At 47.6% G+C, this 17287-nt stretch overlaps 8 protein-coding genes across 8 annotated transcripts; 3 read left to right on the top strand and 5 right to left on the bottom strand.

Moving 5' to 3' along the window:
* Positions 1 to 1730: 1730 nt before the first annotated feature.
* BDV27DRAFT_161035 (chalcone synthase B) lies at positions 1731 to 2960 on the bottom strand (the record flags this gene model as incomplete). The annotated part of the gene is made up of 2 exons (XM_032073147.1): positions 1731 to 2730; positions 2791 to 2960. 2 exons carry the CDS (start codon positions 2958 to 2960, stop codon positions 1731 to 1733), a joined length of 1170 nt encoding a protein of 389 aa, XP_031924214.1.
* Positions 2961 to 3546: 586 nt separating this feature from the next.
* BDV27DRAFT_167187 (alpha/beta-hydrolase) lies at positions 3547 to 5073 on the top strand. Its single transcript, XM_032074411.1, has 2 exons — positions 3547 to 4047; positions 4103 to 5073. Exons 1-2 carry the CDS (start codon positions 3638 to 3640, stop codon positions 5049 to 5051), a joined length of 1359 nt encoding a protein of 452 aa, XP_031924213.1. The 5' UTR covers positions 3547 to 3637; the 3' UTR covers positions 5052 to 5073.
* A 72-nt stretch (positions 5074 to 5145) lies between these two features.
* On the bottom strand, positions 5146 to 5891 carry BDV27DRAFT_148103 (uncharacterized protein; the record flags this gene model as incomplete). Its single annotated transcript, XM_032070859.1, has 2 exons — positions 5146 to 5663; positions 5726 to 5891. The coding sequence occupies 2 exons, from the start codon at positions 5889 to 5891 to the stop codon at positions 5146 to 5148; spliced, it is 684 nt and encodes a 227-aa protein (XP_031924212.1).
* A 1923-nt stretch (positions 5892 to 7814) lies between these two features.
* Positions 7815 to 9276, top strand: BDV27DRAFT_161031 (O-methyltransferase-domain-containing protein; the record flags this gene model as incomplete). The annotated part of the gene is made up of 5 exons (XM_032073146.1): positions 7815 to 7973; positions 8045 to 8174; positions 8247 to 8370; positions 8444 to 8886; positions 8957 to 9276. 5 exons carry the CDS (start codon positions 7815 to 7817, stop codon positions 9274 to 9276), a joined length of 1176 nt encoding a protein of 391 aa, XP_031924211.1.
* Positions 9277 to 9918: 642 nt separating this feature from the next.
* On the bottom strand, positions 9919 to 10341 carry BDV27DRAFT_161030 (ankyrin repeat domain-containing protein; the record flags this gene model as incomplete). Its single annotated transcript, XM_032073145.1, has 1 exon — positions 9919 to 10341. One exon carries the CDS (start codon positions 10339 to 10341, stop codon positions 9919 to 9921), a length of 423 nt encoding a protein of 140 aa, XP_031924210.1.
* Positions 10342 to 10559: 218 nt separating this feature from the next.
* Positions 10560 to 13601, bottom strand: BDV27DRAFT_148101 (uncharacterized protein; the record flags this gene model as incomplete). The annotated part of the gene is made up of 13 exons (XM_032070858.1): positions 10560 to 10616; positions 10690 to 11361; positions 11395 to 11537; positions 11590 to 11594; positions 11670 to 11699; positions 11755 to 11967; positions 12004 to 12032; positions 12063 to 12104; positions 12135 to 12239; positions 12270 to 12583; positions 12641 to 13011; positions 13057 to 13270; positions 13355 to 13601. 13 exons carry the CDS (start codon positions 13599 to 13601, stop codon positions 10560 to 10562), a joined length of 2442 nt encoding a protein of 813 aa, XP_031924209.1.
* Positions 13602 to 14092: 491 nt separating this feature from the next.
* On the bottom strand, positions 14093 to 14824 carry BDV27DRAFT_161027 (uncharacterized protein; the record flags this gene model as incomplete). Its single annotated transcript, XM_032073144.1, has 1 exon — positions 14093 to 14824. One exon carries the CDS (start codon positions 14822 to 14824, stop codon positions 14093 to 14095), a length of 732 nt encoding a protein of 243 aa, XP_031924208.1.
* A 1233-nt stretch (positions 14825 to 16057) lies between these two features.
* Positions 16058 to 16907, top strand: BDV27DRAFT_161026 (uncharacterized protein; the record flags this gene model as incomplete). The annotated part of the gene is made up of 2 exons (XM_032073143.1): positions 16058 to 16766; positions 16789 to 16907. The coding sequence occupies 2 exons, from the start codon at positions 16058 to 16060 to the stop codon at positions 16905 to 16907; spliced, it is 828 nt and encodes a 275-aa protein (XP_031924207.1).
* Between the last annotated feature and the right edge of the window lie 380 nt (positions 16908 to 17287).

Here is a 17287-nt window from a genome sequence, read left to right as displayed (position 1 = left end):
CTTGTGATCGCAGCTACACTGAGGTAACGGTACTACAGAGCTACGTGAGGGAGCCTTTCACTTTAGCTACGGCCCTAGTGACTGCACCACGGGCTTAACCCTACGGTGCTTAACTACCCTGTGTATATAAAGGACGTAGCGACCCCTACCTTTAGTAGGAGGTCGGCAACTCTCTACCTCTCATAGCATACCGCTACTTGCAATCTCAGACTTATGATTCAATTTATCTTGGAATTCCAACAGAAGAAAAGATAACAATATACTCATGGTCTGGACTATAGATGAATCTCTCTTGCACGGTCTTTTCCCCAGTTATAGTATATTCCGTATGCCAGCTATTGCATCTCTGGGCAGTAGTTAGCCAAACGTACAGATCAATGCAAAGAACGGACTGCACTACATGGCTTACAATAAGTACTGGGTGTCACTGAGTAACGTTATAGGCTCAGAATTGGGTCTATTGAATAAAATGCTAACTCCGACCAACATTACCGGGTGCTACTTTATACGGAATACAACCCCAAAGGTGCCATTTAGTTCGTGGGCTTTAGTTATAATATGAGTATAAGCGAGACCTGGTATTCATCGATATTTTTAAAGAGCTACTGCTCAGTCATTGACTCACTAGCATGGCCCAAATTAAATCCGATTGGAAATTTGAGAGTGTTGTATTGAGATAATTGGTGATCCCCTCGAAGCACGTCTGGAAATCACTTAATGGTTACCAGTTCTGAGAGGACATTAACCTGCAAATGGAGTGGTCGACTTTGAAGTATATACTTCCGAGCAAGATAGTAATATGTACTTTGAAATACTCAAATGCAAATAAGACGCAGCAGGAGGCAGAATGGGCACGGGACGCGAGGTCCACCCGGGGAAGCGTAGGCTGTTTGACAGGCTGAATAAAAAGGTTACTGAGCCTCTAGGCAAGCCTTTCTAAGTTATACATAGCTATCGCTATATAAAACGTATCGGATTGGGCTTCGGAATTTCCTATTCAGGTTCAAAGGAGACGCGTTGGATTAGTATTCCTCAGGTATCTTGAACAATAGTACTGGAGTTAAAAACCTACGCTGCAAGGTTGTAGAACGTTGTACTGTTATGCTGTAGACACACCTACGTCGCCAGGTTGCCAATATTACATGCAAATCGGGCCTATTGAGCAAATGGCTCTGGATAGAGTTAATACAGAACTAGGAAAAAACCAACCACATTAGCACGTAAGGAAGACGCTGGTGGGACAGAACTTTATCTAAGATGATGTCTCAAGTACAATATATATATCATAATCAAACACAATGAGATATGTGTATATCTCTACATTGCAGTCTGTCTTGGGACTAAGTTGATGGCTTGTGAATTTAGTACGACAGTGTTCCTCTAATATACTTGGATAATATCAGTTCAGTTGCTGTGGAATTCGGGAATATATAGTATAGCCGCGGCCTCCTCGGCAAGGCCCCTCCATAGTTATAAGTTTAATGTTTAGGCTCAAACACATTGATGGAATACTGATTGAAAAAATACAAAAGGCGCAAAAGTTACATATATCCCACCGAGGATGACTGATTGATTCAAGCCCTTGAAACAGTACGGACATTTCCTAGATGCGCCATGTCTTATAGATGATAGAAGACACTGAAGTCCATGGGTCGCTCAAACACTCTTTACATTGTAAAGTCAAACTTCCGTCTAAGATTCCTTAGAAGCCATACACATAAGTCTATCAATTACAACCATCGCTTCAGGAGAACCATTTCCGTGGTGAGGCCAGGTCCAAAGCTGCACGCAATGACATCTGGTTTTCGCATCTCCATCGACCGTAACCTGTCTAAGACGGCAAGGACTGCCACGCTTGATGCATTTCCCCGACTCCTATAGATCTCGTAGCTCGCCATCAATGCCTCATCGGGCAATTTCATTGCCATCTGCGCACCTTTAATGATAGAAAGGCCACCGGGATGAACAGCCCAGTCAAAGTCCACTGGAGACATTCGTTTTCCATTTGTCTCGAGTAGGCTTTGAAACGGCGTTTGCAGAGAGGCAGCAGTGTACTTAGGAACCTGCTTCGAGAGCGAGAGAAGGAATCCATTAGATGTTACTTGATAGGACATGTCCTCATGTGTCCTGGGGGTGATACATGTCCGCCAATCAATAACGCTGAAGCGTCTAGGAACCTTGTCATTCAGGTTATAAGAGTTGCACAACACCATAGCCGCCGCACCGTCACCAAAGAGGGCTGGCCCGATCCCGACAGTATGTGATTGGGATGCAGCATGGAGCTCAGCCCGGATCTGGATGCTGCAGATCTCACACGCAATAATCAAAATCCGTGCCTCTTGGTGTTGTAAGGTTGCTGCTCTTGCTAGATTAGAGGCTACCCTTAGTGCAGCTAGGCCTCCAGCGCAGCCAACACCAGCAAGGAGAGCTCTTTCTGCAGTCGCAGGAATGCCCAACTCCCGGGCTACGATCTGATCATACCCCGGGCTGCCCGCATTGGTTGCTGTGACTGCCACAACATGTGTAACGGAGCTTGGGGTGATGTGGCTATCTCTCAAGGCATCTAGGGCGGCAGCCTTTGTAAGCTGGACTCCGTAGTTACGAAATGCAGTATCGACGTCTTCTGCTGTAGGGGAACTATCCTGATTCCATTGTGGGTCATCCCAGATGTCTACCACGGCACGAGTTTGTATGCCAGTTTGTTCGTTAATCTTCAATAAGCTTTGGAGCCTGAAATTCAATGAGCAAACCTTCCTCCTAATAGGCTTCATTATAGGGGACGGAACGAACCAGGGGGCATTTTCTGGGTAATGGTTCAGGGCATATGCTTTCATATCTTCTGGACCAATAAGCTTGGGTGGCCATTTGGTCGCGAGACCGGTAATCATCAAGGTACCTTCATCCTCTTGTAATGGGTAGGCTGAAGCGTCGTCAGCCAGGTTGGAAAGAATTGCACCCATGTTGGCTGTGTGATAAAGAGAATGAAATGAAAATTGATTGAAAGAAAGCTGTCACTCAAAGTTCTAGAAACCAGCACTTAAATATCCCGACGTAGCTGGCCACGTAGGGTCTTCTATATATGTATGTTCTTATCCCCTTCTACATGCACATTCGAGTGGTAGTACCTAGAGTGGTGCTGTCGGGGGGCAGGAAACCTATAACGATGACGCACAGTCCTGATTATATGCTCTCAGACATTTTTTAAATCTACCCCGGTCAGGAGCATTAAGGGTGGATCGTTAGTAGAGTGGAAATCCATGGATTACGGATCGGTTCTGGTAATTTTACCGGCCACAGTACTAGTTGATACCCCCCTGGGCCTGTATGTTAGATTACAGCATCCCGATCCCTGCGCCCCGAGTGGAGATGAATTCCCACTGCTACCTAGGCTAGTACGTGTGTCTCTGATTACAGCAGAGGAAGATACAGGTACTGAGTGCTACGTCGGCTCGCCGGTCACATGTGGCAGCCCAATAACAGTTATTGATAACCCTTGTAAATTTTCTCCGTCACCACCGAACAAGACAGCAACCTTTTTACTTGCTGCTTACTCGCGTTCTCCTTTCGTGAATATTGAAAATTTGACTCCACAATCGTTCTAGAGTCCAGAGACTTTGTTTGTTAGACATCTTTAGAAATGGACGTAGCTGATGCCCAGAAAAAGGCCGTCCTCGCCTACCGAAAGGGCTGGAAATCGGCTCCCTGGATGCCTATCTCAAAAATGCAAGCATACTCCGCTCGCCCAAAACCAGTCAAGGGACCACTCTTGGTCAGTAACGTAACGATTCCACGCCCAAGCCCCAAGGAGGGAGAGAATCTACGTTCGAAGCTCTGGGATCTCTATCAAGCTAAGAGTGAGGGTGTCGAGAAGCTCGACCCCCCAGCGCCCTGCGCCGACTACAAGGCCGAATGGTTAGGGTTTCGAAATGATGTGAAAGACCCTAACGCCCCTCAGCCATACGGTGCAGACCAGAAAATATTCAGTGACATTGAAAAGCACGCAACAAACGACGTGACGCTTTTCTACATCTCGGGAGGAGCTTGGTTGTAAGACGAACCTAGATTATTCAATTTGTCAGGATCGTGCTAAATGGCTATCCAGCCGCGCGGGATCTCCAGGCTGCCGACCTCTGATCCAGCAACTCTGCCATCGCAGCGGCTCACGCGCCTTTACTTTCCAATATCGTCTCGTGCCGCAGTATACTCTCCCCACACTAGTGCTCGACACCTTGGTGGCTTACTTTTACTTGATTGCACCCCCGCCGGGTTCATTTCACAAGCCAATCGACCCCAAGCAGATTGTGCTAGTTGGTGAGTCTGGTGGCGGAGTTTTGCATCTGCACTTGCTTCAATTCCTCCAGTCTCTGCTACGTCGTTGGGAAAGAGCAGTTATCAATCTCAATGGTCGTGATATTACAATTGAGATGCCTCGCGGCTGTGCCTTTGTCTGCCCAGGCGCAGACTTTGCATTGGCACTTCCATCTGTTGAAAAGTTCAAGCTTGTCGACTGGCTATCAGAAGGCGCGCCGTGGGTACAGCCTGGCTTTCCAGCTGACAAGGTCTGGCCGGCTAACCCGCCCCGAGGCGACCTGCACTGTGACAACTCAGCAATCTGCCATCCCCTTATCGACCCCTCTGCATGGACCGATTGGGAAGGTATGCCACCTATGTGGATTGCCTGCGGCGAAGAAACACTTAGTGACGGAGTAAAGTTCTTGGTGAGGAACCTGAAAGCCTCAGGGGTTCCCGTCACCTTTCTACAATATGAATATATGCCGCACGTTTGGAATGTTATCATCCCGGCGCTCCCTCAGAGTAGGCATTGCATGAAACTGTGGGGTGAGGCTTGTCTCACTATTGGAACCGAGGCCCACGAAAGAACGTCCACTGCCCACCTTGTCAAGCTAGGCCAGTTGGAAATGGTTCCAAGAGACCTTGATTCCTTGCTCGGTATCCCGACCGATGAAGTCTTGAAACGGATGCGAGGGGCGAGAGATAGACTGGCCAAGTCTATATGGGAAGGACCCGGGAGTGGGGACTCCAAGCTGTGAGTTAGTTTAAGCTGCCTTACTGTAGTGCTTTCGAAAAATGCAACAGATACCGATTAGGCTGGCTTTAGCCAGTCTAAATTTTATTCGCTTAAAACTATGTGGGACGCCTGGCCTCGAAAACCAAAACCGACCCTACAATGCCCACCTTCACATCCTTAAAATTTTCCCGTAGTCCTTGAATGAAGACCTCCACATTATCAGCGATATTACTGAGTCTTTCTTCCCAATTCAAAACACGGAGCAAGAGGCGACCGGCCCAGCTATGCCACGGACCGTATCCGAGAATAGTAGCGCCGAAGACCACGCCGGAGGGTTTGATTGCCGCCTTGGCCTTGGCAAAAGCTATCAATTTCTCTTCTGGGCGGACAGAAAGGGTGTGAATGAGGTAGGTTAGCGATATTGAATCGTATGCCGTGCACTGAGATGAGGGCGGGGGTGGAGGAATCTCTTCAACAGATAAAATGTCATGTTGATAATGATGGACTTCCACAGTCGGGTGTGAACTATAGAGTCTAGTACATGTTGTCGATAGAGGCGTGCCCTCAAGGTCGAGGAGGGTGATTGTCGCTTTAGGGCTAGTGTACTTGTGATGAACAAGGTAGTAGCCGGTGCCTTCAAGATTGATCGGGGATTAGGGTTGGATCCGTTGATATGTATCGTGTCGGTTCACCTACCACATCCTATATCACACTGATGAATGCCAATATTGCGTTGGTGGAGAGGCACTAGCACCTCTTTGGTCGAACAACGCCAGATATATGGGTTAGCGATGTTCATTAGCCAGGCATCGTAGAAGTAGAGCATGATCGACGGGTATTTTGATGTGCTAAATGGCCACATTGTAGTTGGTAGGAAGTTTTACAAAATAAACGGGATATTGGTAAGATGTCTTCTTAACAGTTGATGGAGGGTCAGCGTGAAAGGAAAGAAGGGAAGACTTGAACCTGCTCCTTGGGGCCTTGTCTTGGCAGTTGTAGCAAGTGTAGTCTTTCGGGCTCCAGTCGATCGAGACTGTCTTGGCAATGGAAGCTCCAGCGATACTGTGGATGAGAGATAGCTAGACAGGCTGACGGGTAGAATATGGAGGAGATCCCTTGGCGTGTAACATACAAGAAGCCAACGGTGAGGATTGTATATAGGAGATATTTCCGCCGCGCAGGCATCTGGACATGATGGATGATGAACATTGGGATCCCCGCGGTCATGAAATCAGTGACGACACCGACGCCTGTGCTGAACGGTTAGAAAAATTAACTTAGTCACCCCCAACCCCCGGGACGAGCGAAATAGCAACGCAGATGCTGACTTACCAGAGGCGGCTTTGAGCAGGATGTTGACGGTCTGCGTGTCTATGCATTTAGCTTGGACGGACGTGTCCCAGTAGCCTTGCAAGGGGACACATTGGACGAGATCAACAATGATGACTGCCACTGTGAAGGGAACAAGGCTCATAAGATTGAGTATAACAAGTCGTTGGACAATGCGATTCGCCTTATGCACCATGTGGAGTAAGAAGATGGAAAGAGATATTTTTAGTGTCATTGTGCACAGTAGGTTGAGTATTGATGCGATCAGCGTTAGCTTGGAGAGCGTGGGATAGTTTGCTGGATCGACAGTATCCATATGCCTGATATAATGATGTCAGGCACAAGAACAGTTCCTGTGGCCCTAAATTTATACAAGCATACCTGCCAATTCCGTGCTGAATCTCGTAGTCAGTGTCCTGTCTCAGAATGGAACAACATCGTAACTGAAGTCGAACAAACCTCAACTAGAGAAGCCTCTATCACCCCAGTACCAATACCAAGTGCCTGTGATCGGTTTAGCTAGATATACGATTCTCTTAATCGGTGCGAGGGAATGCCAACAAGGGACAGCAGCATGGCCCTATGTAAGTGAGTCTTCTAACTCTAGGGCTTAACGGATTTATTCAATCCACGGCATCGGCAACTCACAAATCATCCCATCCAAACGATCCGGGTCGCAGTCGTAACCTCACGTAAAGACGCGCCGCCATCAGGACAGCAGCCACCGAAGTCAGTGTCCAGTGTACAGTGACAATGGCGGTCTGTATAGAAGTATATGCCATCGTGATGTCAATATCGCCACACGAAATGAGGATAGCAGGCCGGAGGGTATTGAATCTCTACAGCCCGATAGGAGATGCTAAGCTTAAGTATCATATCTAGTCCACATTCAGACAAGAAATGCTTTCGACCCTGCCCCTGAACATAGAGGAATAAGTACTCTGGGGCCAAAACTACATGATACACTACTAGAGAAATGTAATCCTTCAGTCTTACAACTGATGCCCTAGCTTCCTTCTGTGCTGTTTGCCCAGATCTGCACTGCGCTACTGTACAGGGCTGTGTATAGTGTGAAAAAGTAGGAAAGATTGCGACAGGAGGGTGTCCTGACCGTCAGGTGTAACAACCTCTCCGCTCCAGAGGGCTTGGTCAATGCATGTAATCATAATCCCAGACAGGCAAGCTGGCTGTTCTGTCCGGGATGGTCGGGTCCACTTTACTAGTGCTGACATGATGGATGAAAGGTATCCTGTCCCCATGTTCGTTTGTACGAAATTTTCTTTGTTTCCCGGTCTCCACCCGAGGGCGGGGTTTGCAGGAGACGTTACAAAGTAAGGAAGGCTGTTTCTCTCTAATCGAGACATCCTGGATATTCCTAATAACTTTTACTTCAACTATTTAAGAGACTTAATACGACCTCGCAGAGAAACGATCTAAAGACCGATTGTTAACCACCATGGGAGACAAGGGAAGCATGGCGGCCGAAATCCAGCAGGTCATTGAACAATACAACAAAAATGATCCTGCGAGTTGGATGCGACTGGAAGATGCCCTGGAAAAGGTGCGTCGGGAGTTGGTGCCTCCTCACATATTTACGATGAAACAGCGACTCCAGGTATGTCGCCTCTTTCCTCTTTCCCTGGCTCTTGGAACGCATCGCAAACGGCAATAATTTCTCCGTAACAGACAGTGAACAATGTTTGCATTGTAGTAGCGCTTGAGATGGGCTTGCTCCAGACCTTGACTGCCAACCAAGGCAAGAGCCTGACTGTCGAGGACTTGTCTAAGGCCTCCGGGTACAACGCCGGCCTCATTGGTACGTATCAGTGATTGCTTTTAGCAGAGGTTGTGACGGAGCATTTGCACTAATGCATTCCCACCACCGCAGCTCGAGTCATGCGTATCATAACCGCCATCGGCTTCGCAAACGAGACCGCGTATCAGACTTACTCTGCAAATGGTTGCACCTTGGCTCAAAATAGCCCAGGGGGTATCGGAGGCATTATTATCTCGTAGAGTGTCCCAAAGCTTCGATCTTATCGCTCAACTCTGGTTAAACGCACACTAACATTTGTCCCAACCCAGCAATGACATTGTCTTCCCAGTTGCAAGCCGAATCCGGCAATATCTTCGACAAAACAAACCTGTTGATATCAGCAAAGCGCCCCCAGCATACGAATTCGCGTTGGGGGAGACCATATGGCAAACCCTTTCGAAAAATAACGAATGGAAAACAGGCTTTGATGACAACATGACTGCTCGAAACAAAACACTCTCTATCCCATGGCATGTGAAATATCCTGTTATGGAGAAATTGACTGCATGGTCGCTGTCTACAAAGCCGATTATTGTTGATGTCGGTGGTAATCAGGGGGTGGATCTACAGCGTTTTGCGGATACATTCCCTGACCTAGAATGCGAACTGATCTTGCAGGACCTACCGGAGACAATAGCCGGAATTCCAGGAGAGCTTGACCCCAGAATCAGGCCAACTGCGCATGATTTCTTTACGGAGCAGACTACTAAGGGTAAGTTATGAATAATACAAAGTTTCTCATGTCCCCCGCTTCATGTATCACAGTGCTAAAATTGGTCTAGGGGCTCATATATACTACCTCAAATCTATCCTGCACGACTGGGACGATGTCGCCTCCCGCAAGATCCTATCCAATATTGCGAAAGTCATGCAACCTCATTCTCGTCTCCTTATCAACGAGATGATCCTAGCCGATCTGAATGAGTCAATGATCAGGAGTAATATGGATATGCTTATGCTATTCTTTACTAATGGGATGGAGCGCACTCAGACACAATGGAATGAGTTGCTGGCCACGGTGGAACCACCTCTCGAGATCGTCCAGGTTTATTCAGCTCAGGGGGATCAACAATGTGTCATTGAAACCTGTCTGGCACAGTAGATATAGGCTGCTATTATGGATATAGGGGATTGGAGCGTGTTAAGTGAGAAATTCAACATTACCTCTTTTTTTCGTATGGGTTGAGTTGTTGAGATAATATCGCATATATACTCCGACCAATGCTTTGTTGAAGGGCTTAAACTAGAAAATAGAAGACCTGACACGAGTCTATCAAATCATCATGAGTGCATATTATGAAAGATCATCGCTTAAAGAGCGCGCCTAGGGAAGAAACATCGATGTTTTATATCTCGTGAGTAAAAGTGAGTCAAAAGCCTGATTACACGAAAAAAAAAAAAAAAAAGAAAGAAAAAGAGAGAAACAAGAAAAATTCAGAAAAACGAAATTAAAACTTGATCTTCTCAACCAATTCAAAAGCTATAGATCTATAAAATTGGTTCTATAGAATCCCCATACTAATACATTGCATCCCAGCCATGTACCCAATGTACAGCCTACGGTCTGCGAGGCATAGATACATTTAGGCAATCTATTACCCGCTGTGGGTTTCAGTAAAAAGCATAGTATTAGGCCTTCGATTTCCACTAATTTCGGTTCTAGATGTCCTCATTTTGATAGAATTGTAGGTGGTTGAAGGTTTCGATTTTCTGACACGTCGTGGGAACGCCTTAGTGTATTAACCTACCTTGTAATATGGGCAAGAAGTGCATCGACAACGTGCTCGTGCTGTCTGTCCCGTGCGTAGTCCAATGGACTTTGTCCATTATAGTCCGACAGATGTGGATTTGCTCCATGCTTTAGAAGTAATTCAACAAAATGAGCATGGCCATTTAGTGATGCCCAATGCAATGCAGTCCTGTGGTAACGGGCATCCTGAGAATCATGCTTCGCACCTCGATCAAGGAGAGGTTTGGCGACGTCTTGGTGGCCGTTCTCTGCGGCCCAGGACAATGGGGCCTGCCCCCATCCATTTCGCATAATAGGATCAGCACCACGATCTATCAACAATCTTGCTGCCTCTAGCCTGCCGCATCGTCCGGCCCACATGCGCGGTGTGTCATCCGTATTATCCTGGGTAGGATTGCTATCCTTCGTATCCCGCATCTTAGGATCGACCCCCCTCTCTCACATAAAAGCCACGATTTCCGTTTTACCGTATTCGGCCGCCTGTGAGAGAGGTGACCGGCCCCACGGGTCATCGCGATAGTCTGGATCGGTCCGTATATTCATCACAAATTCCACCCCCGACAGTCACCCATCACGTGCCGCATCAAGCAACATGCGCTGATTAGCTTCGGGGCCTGTGAACTTTGTCAGGACGTCTAGACGGCCATGATCCCTTGGCCAATCCATAATGACGTCTCGGACATCCCAGCCGACTGTTTCCAGAGTGTATATGTCAGCTCGATGCTCCAGCAATGTATTGAAGACCGCGTGATGCCCGGAACTAACGGCGCGGTCCAGTGGGAGGGTCGAGGCGTTATCCTTGATATCTGGCCTTGCGCCCCGCTCTAGGAGTAGCTTTACCAATGCTTGATTTCCCAAGCCGGCCGCCCACAAAAGGGGTGTGGCTTGGTGATCATCTGTATGGTTGGGGTTTGCCCCGTTGTCAAGAAGAAGGCGAGCCACATCTGTATTTGGTTGTTCCGCTGCCCATGCCAATGGAGTTCTGTCACTCCCATTTAAGACGTCGCATTGTATGCCCACTTGTATGAGCTGCTTTGCTGAATTTGTGAAACCCAGATATGCGGCTAAATGAAGGCCACTCAAATTGTTCGGCGGGGAGAAGCATACATCGTCGCACAAGCATTGTGGTGTTATGTAACTGTCAGCAGAGGAGAGACAAGACGGGTCAGTGAGAAGCTGCAGTGGAAGTGGGTTTTCAAGAGTATGCAGGCGTGCATGATGGATCCAACTTTTAGCGGCGTACTCGAACAGAGGCCGTTTAACCTCCCGCTCTAGCAAGCCTTCCTCACTGTCAGATGTGTTGTCACGGAAGGTATCTAGCGATAGATAGGTAAGGCAGACTGTAGCGATATCAGAGTGTGCGTTGGGAAACCAGACGTTCCACTTCCTTTGGAAATATTGCTGTGTGGTGAAGTGCACCAAGCGAAAAACACCACTCTTTTCATCCACTGCTACAAGGCCCGAACATACTTCTAAGAGCATATCTACCTCAGGAATAGCATCTTCGTCAAGAGCCTTTGCCCCTTGCTGCACTGCAAGAGCATGCTGCAGCTCCGAGGTAGTTAAGGGTCTTTCGCTACATATGATCCACCCCAGTGTGCGCATTGCCAGGTCTTTCAAATTAATCGTCTGTTTTTGGATCCGCGTCATGGCCTCATAGTATACTTGATCTTATGAATCAGAGCCTCTGGGCAAAGGTTTCCAGAGCGGCTTTAATTTCGCTGCGAGTGATCTTGTCCCTCAACGACTCCAGGTGAAACTTGGAGAGTAGAAACCTTCATCTTCGGTCAGAATGTATGTATTAGTATTTAGGAGAGGTGCCTCTCTTACATGTCATCCACCGCCTCAACGATTGTTTCCCTAACATTAAGTCGCATGTTGGGGTCCTCAGAAACGAACGGTCGCAACATGTCCAGTTGACTCTCGACGTAACTTCGTACGTCGTCATCGGCCGCACGCATCTCCAGGAATACGCCGTGGTTTCGTCGAAACATGCTAGCTATATCTGCAATTGGCTTGGAAGTAGCGAAAAAGCTGATTGGGCTATCTTTTTGCAGCCTGAAAAGACTCGAGACGAACCGCCGACACGTTCCATTGGAGGCATGAATCTCATCAAGCGCATCAACCACCAGAAATACTTTCCGATAGATCGCGATGACAGTTCCCAGCATCATCAGGAGCTTTTCAGTTGAGTGATTTATGTGCTGAACCCGGAATCTTTCATAGGCCTCCGTTACACATTCAGGAAGCTGGGACTGCTGCTGGGCAAGCTGCTTTAACAGGTTAGTAAAGATGGACTCAATGGTCTGGTCACTCTGTCGACGAAAGTTGCAGTAGATGTATACAATGTCAACCTCGCGTTTATCGCGGAATACTTCATGCAGATGGTGCACCACGATTGACGCCATGATTGTCTTACCTGCTCTGGGAATTCCTTGGCAAAGCAGGGTTTGCTTTGGGTCCTGGACCCATTTCTGGAATGTCTCGCTCTCAATAAACCATGTTCCGGTACCTTTTTGGTGTTGAGAAAATGCATCTCCCTGGCGATTCTCATAGTCAAATGGACTTAGCCACTCTAGCACCTTCTGACGATAGGTGCTTTCCATGGTGTCTCTTAATTTTTTAATTCCTTCGTCCACGTGGTTTAGGGTAGTGGCGACTGTTAGGGCCCAGTTAGCGCATCTATATCTTTCTAGAATTAACAACCGATTCTCACCGTTTTCCATGAAGCTAGTCGCAACTTCAGTATTCTTGATCTGTTCTGGTCCAATTACTCGCAGGAGGTCCTTGGCATACGCTGCGGCAACAACAGCAGCGTAAGGCTGCCACTTCTTGGTTTTATGGCTATCAGAATAGTCACACAACTTATGAATCACCAAGCAGGGAAAGTGATTCATCAAACCCGCGGCCTCCATTTCAAAGCATAAGACATTCCATTCATCCCGCAATCTATCCTGGAGCGAAGCGTTTCGCATAACGGCATTCCCGGAGGCAATGAGACCATAGTGCACCACAGGACCATCGGATCTTCGTGGAAGTCGATCAATCTTCTGTTCAGGATCGCACATACCGCAACTAGCATTCTCGCTTATGTGAGTGTATTCGGTTCAAAAAAGGAGATCCTCCTCTCACCCGGGAAAGAAGGGGTCTTCCACATCGGACAGACTCTTCAGCAGACTCAACGTGTCATCGATATATTGCGACATATTCCCCGTGCCAAACCTGTGGTCCCCTCGTACTTGCTTCATTGCGTTTAGTAGGATAGTGGGAGGTTTGTTCAAATGCGACTCGATTGACAGTTCGCCCTCGCTGTTCCATTTACCCATGTCGTAATTCAAGACACCGCCTGGCGGTGGTTAGATGCAATTCCCGGGAGCTGTGTGTGTGTGTGTGTGTGTATGTATAGGATTTGGTCGGAGAAGCAACGTACCATGATTCCCCTTCGGGTCACTCACCACAATATCGCCTAGACGCACATTCTTGATCGGGTCCTGTGGATGCGGTGCACTTGGTACAGCACCACCGTCGCCGACCATGAGCCCAAATCGAATATTCTGAAATGTGTGAACTAGGTTGGTTACAGCTTGAGCGGCGGAATTCGTGCCATAGTATCCGGGATAGGTGACAGTCAACGGGTGATCCTTGAGTTGTGTATCATCAGAAATAATATGCGCCATTGCTGACTCTGCGTCGAATGCCAACCCACAGAATGACTCGTGGGAAAGCTGCGGTGTTCTATCTGAGCAAGGTAAATCAGCAACAACCTCTAAGTAAAGTGGCCTCAAACCAGAGAGCGTCGCCTTCAACAGTATAGAGGGGACGATGAATGCTGACGGTGTGCGAAATCTGCTTACCAATAAATCACTCCGGCAATCCTAATAGGATTCTACCTTGTTCTTAACGCAAATATCCCGACACTTCAGCTCCTGTCAGGCATCGCAGTCATGGTAGGCATTTATAAAGGGCTGGTGATGGAGATTTTGCAAATATAATCGCGGCCTCACTAGAAGCAATCAAGGGCATATTATAAAAAAGGAAGTGTGTGTCAAAGATTGTATTGAAAGTAGGGAAGGGCGATGGGCTGGTAGTAAAGTGACTTGATGCGAGGTTGTTCAGTGAATGCCTGTCATGAATCATCGCAAGCCTTTATTCATTCCCCTATATAAAGCTAATAATAATGAAGATCCCATCCTCCGTTATGTCCACTATGGTATCCATTGTGATATCCGTTATCATATCCATCACCTTCCTCATCAGACGAACCCTCATCAGGACCAAAGTCAACCCCCTCATCATCTTCGTCTTCCTCTTCCTCATCATTCTCATCCATACTACCCCCATCCTCCTCCTCCTCACTCCTTTCCTCAGCCTCAAACCGTCGCATAAACCACCAAACCTGAAACGGCGCACCCAAACCCCCATTACTCTCAAACAACTCCAACCCCAAACTCTCCATATCATAAGCCCCCTCACCAGTCATCGCCAACGCAATACAATAAACATTACACCCCCGCTGCAACAAACTCTCCCTAAAAACCCCACTATTAACCTTCTGCATATCCTTCTTCACCTCACTCCGGAACTTCTGCGCATTCCAATAACTCTCGCACTTCAACTCGATCACCACAGATTCCTCGTCAACGTATGGTTGGGCGAAGACTTCCGCACCAGATGTACCCGGCGTTAGGACGATGTCAGCGGCTTGGCGGGCGTTATTCTGGTAGCAGTTATCTTCGCGGCCGGCGTTGAAGAGCATGCGCATTTCTTCTTGGGCCCAGCCTTCCCAGCCGCCTTTGGAGAGGTGGGCTTCGCTGATTTGGTGGGTGTTGTGGTGGCCCCAGTCGAGGATTGCGTCGAATAGGGTGTAGTTTGGGGGGTCGGGAGTTTGGTATGTGGTCATTGTGTTGGAGTGTATTGTCTTGCTTAGGTGTTAGTAATGTCTGCCTGTGGTCCGTATGGGCTTGGTTTGTGGGGATGGTATTTCTAAACACATACTGTACTCAGATAGAAGAAATGTGGTTGAGTAAAGTGTGATATACTATGAGGTACTATGGTTGGTCTTCTGGGAACGTGCAGTAAATGTACAGATCAGGACAAATGGGTATCAGGAAGTACGGGATGAAAGTAGTGAAGGAAAAGGCTACAATTTTTATTGCCTATAGGCCCAAGGTGAACAGCTACCTTACACGGTTAAGAGGAAACTGTCTTCGATTGAACACCCAAAAATAGTATAAAAAGTCAAACGCACGAGCCGATGAAAAAAGAACGGCTTAATCTAAGTTAGCTGCGTGAACGGGTAGTAATAAACAATACCTTTTATTTAGATATTATCGGAAAAATAAATATAACCACATTCGAGCACTGAAGACACGGCCAGTCTCCATATAACATCTGCAGCCAACTATACTCCACTGACATTATGTACAGTGTCCAAGCAAGTGTTCAAGCATCAGCTGAACAAGGAACCCGTCATGCACACGGCCGAGACCAAACGCCAAACCGTGACAGATTGGATTAGTTGCATATTCTAACAACTGTATAGCTGATTATTGGCTAAGCTTACCATGCCTAGACTGCCGGCATTTGACGTGAGTTAAGTTAGTTAGGGTTTTTCTGGCTCCGAAGGGCGCCAAGCAAAGGCCGTGCGGGCCTGCATGATCTGATTTCCTAAAAGGGTAAACACTGAGCCAAAAAAGCGTTCCTAGGTCTTACATAGTCTGCTTCTAGATATGACCCTCCTTCTCGTATCGTGAGACGAGGCTGTGATTCTACTTTGCTTAGAGCTGCCAGCCATGAGCATTTAGTGGATGTGTTGTAATTTTCCACCTATCTTCTTGGGGCTCTAACGCCAACGGTGGTGGCTGTAGCGGTATGGCTGTCAGGAAACCATTCAAAAAGCATTGAGGCTCGGGGATGCTGAATTGAGAAGTAAAGCCCGAATAAAGTTGTAAATTGGAATATAATTAGTAGCTTGGACTAGACCCTTTGCTGGTTTGGATTCCTTACTGGTTATATTTGCGAGTATATATATTGGTTGAAGACAGCACGCAAGCCATCATCTAGTCTATACTTCATCTCTACCAAGATAATCCATTAATCCATACCAATTCAAGTCTCAATTCAATACTTAGCCATGGCCCAAACTCGACGCAAACCTGTCCCCAATAAGCACATGCAACCACACCCCCCAGCCCCAGTCCATCTCCGAGGAAATCAACCCCGCCCAGCACCGCAGATGCAATATCGACCACAGCAGCACAATGGCTCCAGCCCACAGCTTGCCCACCTCAGAAACCAACAAAATGTTCAAGGCCGGCAAATCGCCCGCAACAGCGCTCAGATACACCAGCAGTCTGCAGCATTGCATCACCAGGCTGCCGCGCAGCATCGTCAGAGTAATGCACAGCAGAAGCGAATGGCCAAGCAAAATGCCCAAATGCAACAGCAGATGGCAAAGAATAATGCTGCTATGCAAAAACAGATGGCCAAGCAGAATGCAGCCATGCAGCACCAGAATGCCCGGATGGGCCACGAGTTGCAGGCTATGAAGCGCCAACAACAGCAGCAGCAGAAGCAGGGGAACAAGAAGAAGGTTTTGGCAGGTGCTGCAGCCGGAGCGGCTGTGGGTGCTGGTGGGGCCATGTTGGTGGAGGAGAGATGGTTTCATGAGCAGGTTCCGAGGGAGGAGAGAGAGGAAATCGAGGAGGAAGAAAGTGAGGAGGAAGAAAGTGAAGAGGAGCCGGAACAATATAGCAGTGAATCTGAGCAGAGCAACGGTGGAGGATATTGGCCTGAAGAAAATACTCAGGATACTAGTGGAGGGGGCGGTGATGATGATGATGGTTGGTGCTCTGATTGTTGCAGCTGTGATTGCGATTGCGACTGTGGCGATTGTTGCATGGGAGATAGCAAGGACGACGACAGTGATTGTTGCGGTTGTTGAGAATGTTTCGATGGTTTTGGTGTTTACGATATCCGGGTAATATATATTGTAGCCTCAGTTGCTATCAATAATATGATGAATTCCGAAGCCGGCAGTTATTTAACATTTTCATTTATACTTGGGAAGCTCGTTGTACTCAGCTTTTTGACCCCAAGAAATGTAGATGTGAATTCTACAGACATAGAAACCTACCAAGAAGATTTAGATTACTGAAATAGAATTTGAGAGTTCCTAGGTTCTACATGGATTAAGCTTATGGAAATGCCGACGCAAGCTGACACCACGATTTGCGACAGTGCACGAACATACAAGTTGGCAAGAAAACTAAATCGAATGAGGAAGTCGACGAGGCTACTGGCTAACCAAAGCGGGAACTAGATCAGCGGAACTTGGAGGGTTTTAGGTATGGCATGGCGTTTA

The sequence above is a fragment of the Aspergillus caelatus genome (assembly GCF_009193585.1).
Source record: "Aspergillus caelatus strain CBS 763.97 unplaced genomic scaffold BDV27scaffold_185, whole genome shotgun sequence".
NCBI classification, from domain to species: domain Eukaryota; kingdom Fungi; phylum Ascomycota; class Eurotiomycetes; order Eurotiales; family Aspergillaceae; genus Aspergillus; species Aspergillus caelatus.
This window is presented reverse-complemented; position numbering and strand designations above follow the sequence as displayed.